This window comes from Bos indicus, chromosome 11, assembly GCF_029378745.1.
Source record: "Bos indicus isolate NIAB-ARS_2022 breed Sahiwal x Tharparkar chromosome 11, NIAB-ARS_B.indTharparkar_mat_pri_1.0, whole genome shotgun sequence".
Lineage (NCBI taxonomy): Eukaryota > Metazoa > Chordata > Mammalia > Artiodactyla > Bovidae > Bos > Bos indicus.
In genome coordinates this window covers 66,509,966-66,518,818 of record NC_091770.1, presented here as the reverse complement: position 1 = coordinate 66,518,818, position 8,853 = coordinate 66,509,966, and the positions used below count along the sequence as shown (strand labels likewise).

The following is an 8,853-nucleotide window of genomic DNA, read 5'->3' as shown; positions in this document are numbered from 1 at the left end:
CTGCCCCGCTTTGGCCCCTCAGCTTCCTCCTGCCTGGCTGGGGCCAGATCCGCGAGCAACGGTGTCCACAGCTCTTCGCTGTGCGAGGGGATATCCAGATCCCGGAGTCTTGCGGCTGCCTCTTAAACCCAGGATCTACCCTGTCCCTCCCCATCCTCCCCTCCGCCCGCCCCGCGCTGCCCTAGGAGGAGCCTAAATGTCCGCTTCCCCCGCTGAAGGGGATTGTAATGCGTAAACAGGATTAACTCTCTCTCCTCCAGTTGCGCAGATCTGCCCGCGGCCTGCGGGCCGGAGTGAGCCCCATGGGTCCGCGGAGCGCGCGGCTCGAGGAGTGGGGGATGTGGGAGCATCGGACCTCGGAGCTGTCCCTGGGGCCCGCTTCTTCGCCGAGAGGGGCTGGGGACTACAGCCTGCGGAGCTGCTCCTGGGAAGCCGGGGCTGACGGCCGCGACGGCTCGGGCTCCTAGCGGCAGCCTCCGCTCCGCCACCTCCCTCTCCCTCCCCGCGCTTCCTCTCCGCCCACCGCGCTCCAGCCTCCCGGTCGCCGCTGGCTCAGTCCTCCGCCCCCCTGGAGCCGCCGCGCCCGCCCGCCCCAGCCATGGGAGACCTGGCGGGCCTCGTGCGCCTCTCCATCGCCCTGCGCATCCAGCCGAACGACGGCCCGGTTTTCTACAAGGTGGACGGGCAGCGCTTCGGCCAGAACCGCACCATCAAGCTGCTCACGGGTTCCTCCTACAAGGTGGAGGTGAAGATTAAGCCCACCACGCTGCAGGTCGAGTGAGTGCGGGCGCGCGCCGCGGCTAACCGGCCCGTCTCGGGATACGCTGGGTGGAACGAGGTCCCCGGGACAGCCAGAGCCTCTCCCGGGCACCTCTTGCCTCTCACCTCGCCCGGAGGGCCCAGGAGGTTTTGTTGGGGGGAGGTATGAGGTCAGCTGTCTGCTCCCTAGGTCATCTCCTTCGCTATTCTCGCTTCCCTCCACGCCTTAAGGGTGAGGTGTTTAAAACTGCAACTGGAAGCCAGGGGATTGGGGGTTTTTTCTTGTAAATTTCTCATCCCTTCTGTCCAGCCATTGATGTGGACCCTCAGGCGGCCGGGGTGGGGCGGAGGGGAGAAGCTCGCCCTGGGCTTCACCTACCGCAATTCCGGTTCATCTCCGCCGAGTTCTGCGAGACTGAAGGAGGGAAAGAGGCTGAGTTATGAGGTATAAAATTGGGGGTGGCTGATTACTGGGGCTTCTTAAGGATGCTCGCCACTCATCCATCAGCCATTATGAGCCTGGAATCCCGGGGCTGGAAGAGCAAGCCTGAGGGCAGCCTTCCCCACTTAGGCCTAGTTTTCTTTGCCTGGTGTGTTTCTTTTTCTCCTGAATTGTCTGTTTCAGCCTGATGATGGGATTAGCAGCATCCTTACAACAAAAGGATGGTGGTGTGTGTGTGTGTGTGTGTGTGTGTGTGTGGCAGAAACTATCTCGTCTCTGCTATCAGAGGTTGATGTATCCAGTAAACCTCGGGCTAGAAAGTCAGTGTAGAAGAGTGCAGGAACGGGGAAGTATCCTTTACCATAAGAGGTGGAGTCCTTTACCTCTCAGCTTCTGCCTAAGCATGGTGGAAAGAGGAAAGAAACCACCCCGTATTGTATCTACTACCATTTGCTGAGCTCAAAAGGTGGGGTGCAGAGAAAGGGCTGATAGGTTAAGTCTCCCCCAGTACACCTTAATTCAACAAAGTTGTATCGGCCAATAGACTTTAATTCAACAAAGTTGTATCCACCTTCTAGGTGCCAGGCTCCAGTTGAAAGACCTAGAATCAAACCTGGGTTGATTCTGATGCTCTTGGTCTATTTACTTGTCAGCATCCCCAGCAGCTCCAAGCATCCATTATCCTCACATTTCCCAGTGTTCTATGCATCTAGATATGATCTAGACTTTTCCTTTCCCTTTTTTCCTGGCAAACTCTTCTACCAAGTTACCTGGTCTAGTTCCCTCAGGATAGTTCTCTATTTTTCAAGTTAATCTAAAAACAAATTTGTGTTAATGATAAAACTTTTTTTTTTTCCTGTTATACTTTAATTTTTTCAAAGCGCTTCAATGCCCTAACTAGAGGTTCTCAAACCTGAGTGTACATGAGAATCACCTAGAGGGCTCTTTAAAACACAGATGACTAAAAAAAAAAAAAAAACACAGATGACTGAACCTCACCTTAAGTAGATGTAGTAAACTCTAGCACTAGAGTGGAGCTTAAGAATTTGCTTTCTGATAGGTTGGCAGGTGATACTGACATTGCTGGTCCAGGGATGAGACTTCAAGAACCATTACCCTAACATGAGGAATGATGCAGTGAGAATTTTTGGTATATGCCTGGCTTGAGGAAGTGTACCCCCCAAATCATGGACCCCTAATGTTCTATTGTTGCAACAGAAAAAAAAAATTATTAGAGAACTTGTTCAGTGGTTCTGAATTCTACCTGTGCATTAGAATCACCTCTGCAATGTTAAAATAAATTTACAAATGCCCAAACCACACCCCAAGCCAAGTGTTTGAAATAGGCTGGGTATAGCTAGATTTTTAAAAGTTCCATGGATGAGAAACTAAAGAGGAAGACCATTGACAGAATCTGACTTAGCCTTGTACAAGTATTCTGGATGAGAATACTCATGTCAATCCAGAGAGATTAAGCATTGATCTAGGTTCACATGACTGGTTAGTTGGGAAAGACAAGCTCCCTAAAGTTTCAGAACTTTCTATCACACCACAGTGTCTCTGTTAGCCAACCCTGTATGGTTTCTGCCCAGGGTTATGGTCCAGACCAGGACAGGGTGCCTAAGCTAATATCTACCATATATGATCAACTCAAGTCCGTTGCAGGAACATTTCCATTGGTGGTGTGGTTGTCCCACTGGAACTGAAGTCTAAAGAGCCCGATGGGGACAGAATCGTATATACAGGAACATATGACACAGAAGGTGTGGCCCCAACCAAGAGTGGAGAACGGCAGCCCATCCAGATCACCATGCCGGTAAGGTCTACTTGGGAGTGTTGGGGTATGATGCCAAAGCAAATGGAAACCATGTAAAGGAAAATAATCACTATTTTCCCTTAAGAAAGGATATAAAATCAAATATTATGAAATGTTATATCAGCTCATAGTTTCATATATTTGTTCATAATGTCCCAGTTGTTGTTCTAGTCTCTAAGTCATGTCCAATTTTTTGTGACCCCATGGACTCTAGCCTGCCAGGTTCCTCTGTCTATGGGATTTCCCAGACAAGAATACTTCCCAACCCAAGGATCGAACCCACATCTCCTGCATTGGCAGGCAGATTCTTTACCACTGAGCCACCTGGGAAGCCCAGTGTCTCAGTACAGTTAATTAAATAATCCATGCTTCTCCAGTGATCAGTTTTATAGTAATTTCTTTGTGGCAAAAAATGAATTCTCTCGCTACATTTTTGTTATCTGTTCCATTGATCTGCCTATACTTAATGCCACTGCTGCACTGTTTTTACAGTACATGTTTGTGTATTTTATAATTGGCCACCTTACTGAACTTGCTTACTAAAATTCTTCATTCATTTATCTTGGATTTTTCAGGTAGATAGTCACAATCTATTAATTCATATCATAGTGTCATTTTCTGGGTTTTTTTTCCTGCCCTTATTGCACTGGCTAATGTTTCTAGAATAATGTTTTCTACTAATAGTGGTAATCCTTATCTCCAACATTTCACTATTAGATATACTGTTGGTTTCAAATATTTGTCTTGTTAAAACATCCTTTTTCTGGTTCATTAAGAGATAATTGGGAGATGTGTTGAATTTCATTTCATTCCTTTACCCATCTATGGAAATAATATAGAATACTAAACTTCTCATTTCTTCAAAGAAACCCTACTTAATGTCACTTATCATTTTTAATATGTTGTTACATTGAAAATGCTAATATTTAAGGGTTTTAGTTTTTAATTTTATATTTTTTTTGTTTGGCTGATTTATCAGCAAATATGTAAAGACTTCCTCTATATATCAGGCATTGGGGGAAGAGTGGTGAACAGAATAGATTTCCCTGGCTTCATAGGGCTTCTAATCTAGAGGAGGAAAACATACTTTATACAAGATTATCAATAATAAAGTAAATAATTATTATTGTACAAAATGTACTAAAAAAGTAGTGGTACCCTTGGGACATATACCAGGGGTCTTAGTCTAGCCCAAGATTTAAGGGATGGCTTTCTTAAGAGCTGACAGAAGAGGGAACACTTGAGGAAAAAGGAGCTACAACGATCAACAGCTGGAGGACAGCAAAATGTGTTTCAAGGAATGAGTAGCCCAGCATAGCTTGAGCAGACAGTGAGGTACAGACTGACTTAAGATTAAGATGGATTTAACACAACATTGTCGGAGAAGGCGATGACAACCCACTCCAGTACTCCTGTCTGGCAAATCCCTTGGACGGAGGAGCCTGGTAGGCTGCAGTCCATGGGGTCGCTAGGAGTTGGATACGACTTAGCGACTTCACTTTCACTTTTCCCTTTCATGCACTGGAGAAGGAAATGGCAACCCACTCCAGTGTTCTTGCCTGGAGAATCCCAGGGATGGGGGAGCTTGGTGGGCTGCAGTCTCTGGGGTCGCACAGAGTCAGACATGACTGAAGCGACTTAGCAGCAGCAGCAGCAGCAGCAACCCAAGATTGTAAATCAACTATATTCCAATAAAAAATTTTTTTAAAAAAAGATTAAACTGGAGAGGTAAATAGAGCTTAGATGTTATAGGGCCTGCTTATTGAATTTACCTTCATGCCTCTGGGAATCCATTGAAAGTTTGTTAGTCAACTTTGGTATACAATTTACATAAAAATTTTATGTAAATATATTCACCAGGCTAGATTACTGGAGTGGGTAGCCTTTGCCTTGTCCAGGGGATCTTCCCAACCCAGGGATCAAACCCAGGTCTCCCACATTGCAGGCAGATTCTTTACCAGCTGAGCCACAAGGGAAGCGTAAATATATTAATACACCAATTTAAACTGTACAGTAACATAGATTTTGACTAGTGTATAATCACCACCCCAATAAAAATATAGAACATTTCTGGTCATCCTGAAAATTTCCTCCATGCCTATCTGTAGTCAGTGCCCCCAGTCTTAGCCACTCTGAGCTTTTTGTCTCAATAACAGTTCTAATGGTTCTAGAATTTCATGTAAATAGAATCATGGCATTGTGGCTGATTTCTTTCACTTAGCATTATGTTGTAGTATAATGTTTTTGTTTAAATAGTTGGTTCCTTTTGTTATGAGTAGTATTTCATGGTAAGGATATATAAGAGTTTATTTATCCCTTTACCAATAAATGAACAGCTGGGTTGTTTGCAGCCTTTGGAGTTATAAATAAAATTGCTATGAATATTTGAGTATGAGTCTTAAAGTGAACATGTTTTCATTTCTCTTGAGTAAACACCTAAGAGGAGATTTAACAAATCACATGGTAAGTATACATTTAACCATATAAGAAATATCCTGATTGTTGTACCATTTCATATTTTTACCAGCAATGTATAAGAATTCTAGTTACTTTACATAGTTAATTATATCAGTCTTTTAAGTTTCGAAATGCAAAAGACCTACAAGAGCTAAAACATTTTATTTCATGATCTATATTTTAGTCTTTAAATTGGATAGCCTAAATCTTTCAGCTTTGTTTATTCAAAGTCATTTTGACTATTCTAGGCCCTTGGCATTATTATATAGATTTTAGCATGAACTTGTCAGTTCATTCTCCAATTCTCCAAGAACTGGAATATTAATTGGGTTTGCAAATTGGGCAGTTTGGGAAGATTTGACACTTAAATATTGAGTCTTCGGATACATAAATACATCTGTTTATTTAGGTCTTAAAGCTTTAATTTCTCTATATAATGCATTACAGTGTTTCCTGTACAGATTTTATATATATGTTGTTAAATTTTTCATTAAGTATTTCATATTTAAATACTATTATATATGGTGATTTACTATTTATAGAAATAAAATTGATTTTTTTCTATATTCATCTTGAATTCTGAGGCCTTGCTAATCTCACTTGTTAATCCTAATAGTTGTTTGGGATTTTTTTTTTATAGAACACTTAAGCTTTTCCATGTTTGATATAATGTCTTCTGCAAAGAAAAAGTTTTTCTTCTTCTTTTTCAATTCATATTCCTTTTATTTCTGTCTTGATGGCAATGCCTAGGACCTCCAGTTTGATGCTAAGCAGAACTGATGAGAGTGGACATCTTTGTTCCTTAATCTCAGAAAGAAAGCATTCAGTTTTTCAACACTAAGTACAATGTTAGCTGTAGGGTTTTTTATTAAATGCCTGTTATCAGGTTAATGAAGTTCCCTTCTATCACTAATTTATTGAAATTTTACTGAGAGGTTTAAAAAATATGAATGTGTAATGTTTTCAAATATTCTTTCTTTACCTACTGGGATGATCATATAATGTCTTCTTTATTCTCTAGTAGATTTTATTGTTTATTCAATGTTGAAACAACTTTGAGTTATTGAATACTAGGATAAATACCAATTGGTCAATGGTATGTTCCGTGTATATTTGACTGGATTTGATTCATTAACATTTTATTGAGGATTTTACATCTGTGTTCCTGAGAAATATTGGTCTGTGGTTTTCTTTTTTTGTATTGTCATTGTCTAGTTTTGGTATCAGAATAATAATAAAATTATTTGAAAGTTGTTCACTCTTCTGTTTTCTGGAAGAGTTTATATTATTATTATTAAAATATTATTTTTATTTAATGTTGGATAGAATTCACCAATGAAGGCACGCATTTCATTTTGTTTAAAGGCTTTTAGTTACAAATTCAACTTCCTTCTTTGATAACGGGCTATTCAGGTTTTATTTCTTGAGTTAATTTGTATAATTTGTCATTGATATCATTGATTTATTTCAACTAAATTGTCAAATTTGTTGGCACAAAGGTGTTGGTAATAATCCTCCACCATCCTTTGATGTGTTAGGATCTCTAATAATGTCCACTCATTCTTTATGTTTACGAATTGCCATTCCTCCCTTATCCCCAACCAGTCTAGCTAGAGATTTACCAATTTTATTGGCTTTTTCAAAAACCCAGTTTTGTTTTCATATGCTTCACTGACCCATTTTTCTGTTTCATTGATTTTCAATCCTATCTGAATTATCTCTTTCTTTTGCGTGCATTAAAATATTTTAATTTAGGTTATACACACAGAGATAGAATTTGAGTCTATAATGTTCTTACCAAATTTGAGTTATTTTTAATTTTTATTTTGCCTCAAATTCTTTCCAACTTTACTCTCTCCTTTTCTTGTAGTGCTTCAATTACACATTGGACAGTTTGGTATTATCCTATAGGTCTTTAAGATCTTGTCCAATTGCTTTTATGGATCTCCAAATTATATACTTTCTATGGAGAAGGTAATGGCACCCCACTTCAGTACTCTTGCGTGGAAGATCCCATGGACAGAGGAGCCTGGTGGACTGCCGTCTATGGGGTCCCGAAGAGTCGGACGACTAAGCGCCTTCACTTTCACTTTTCACTCTCATGCACTGGAGAAGGAAATGGCAACCCACTCCAGTGTTCTTGCCTGGAGAATCCCAGGGACGGGGGAGCCTGGTGGGCTGCCGTCTATGGGGTCGTACAGAGTTGGACACGACTGAAGCGACTTAGCAGTAGCAGTATTGATATATACGCAAGTTCACTGTTTTTTTCATCTGCCCCAATTTACTCATGCTTGTTTTCTGATTTTTTTTCTATCATTATATTTTTCAGCTCTAGAATTTTTATCTGTATTTTCTATAGTTTCCATTTCTCAAGGTTCCTGATCTGTTTGCCCATTTTGACCATATACCCCTTTACCTCTTTGAGCATATTTATAATTGCTGGTCTGAAATATTTATTTGGTAAATCTGGTATCTAATCCCATTTAGAGCAGGAATGACTTTTTTCCTGAATATGGGTCATGCTTTCCTCTTTTGTTACTTGTTTGATAATATTTGATTAGAAACTAAACATTATAGATGGTATATTATTGATTTTAGTTTATTTTATTCTTCTGAGGATTATTCTCTTTTTGAGTTACATTCCTGGACTGAAGCAGCAAATTCTGTCTTTCCAGTAGGATAGCAGCTGAAGTCTCTGCTTACTTTTTTTCAACTTCCAGTTGCTGCTCTAGCCTAGTCCCCTTTGTCCCAGTGGAGTTTAGCAGTCAGCTAAGGAATTGGACAGTTTATACTAAGATTTTGGTATCATCCACCCTCAGGTTCCTCTAAATTTCCAGTTTCTCTGCCAGTCCTGAGCCCTTTGCTTTGGTACTTTCAAGCCATTAAGGCTTCAACTTCTCAGGTTTGGGAATGCATTCAATTAAAAAAAAAAAAAAAGGCAGCAAACTTCCAAATCTTATTCAGCATAACTTTCTCTTTCAAAAAGAGACGCTTCACTTAGATGAAATCAACCATGCTAACACCCTGATCTGGGGACATCTGAGGAGCCTGACGTCCTATAGTCCATGGGGTCGCAGAAGAGTCAGAAACGACTTAGCGACTAAACCACCACCAATCTCTTGAACTATGAAACAATAAACTTATGTTGTTTGGTGGGGGGAAATAGACTCTTTACTGGTTTGTCTGCTTTTTCAAGCAGGAAAAACCCCCTCCCAGCAGCCTATACGTGCGATTAGCCTGTAGAATTATGGCGTAGTCATAGTCAAGATTTTGGGTCTCACCTCTTCTGTAGCTCTCTTGCTTCCAGGATTTTCTCCCTAAATTTCCAGCTGCTCTTCCAGCCCAGGACACTCTTCTCCCTTTTCCAGTAGATAAAACT

At 41.2% G+C, this 8,853-nt stretch overlaps 1 protein-coding gene across 2 annotated transcripts in view; it reads left to right on the top strand.

Annotated features, from left to right (window-relative positions):
* Positions 1–223: 223 nt before the first annotated feature.
* Positions 224–8,853, top strand: part of CNRIP1 (cannabinoid receptor interacting protein 1) — a 34,235-nt gene continuing 25,605 nt past the window's right edge. The window contains exons 1-2 of one of the 2 annotated variants that reach the window (XM_070798893.1): positions 224–777; positions 2,867–3,017. In XM_070798893.1, the coding sequence (XP_070654994.1) occupies positions 599–777; positions 2,867–3,017 (330 nt within the window). In that variant the 5' untranslated portion in view covers positions 224–598. The remainder of the gene's footprint in view (positions 778–2,866; positions 3,018–8,853) is intronic. The other variant, XM_019970418.2, reaches the window with a different exon arrangement.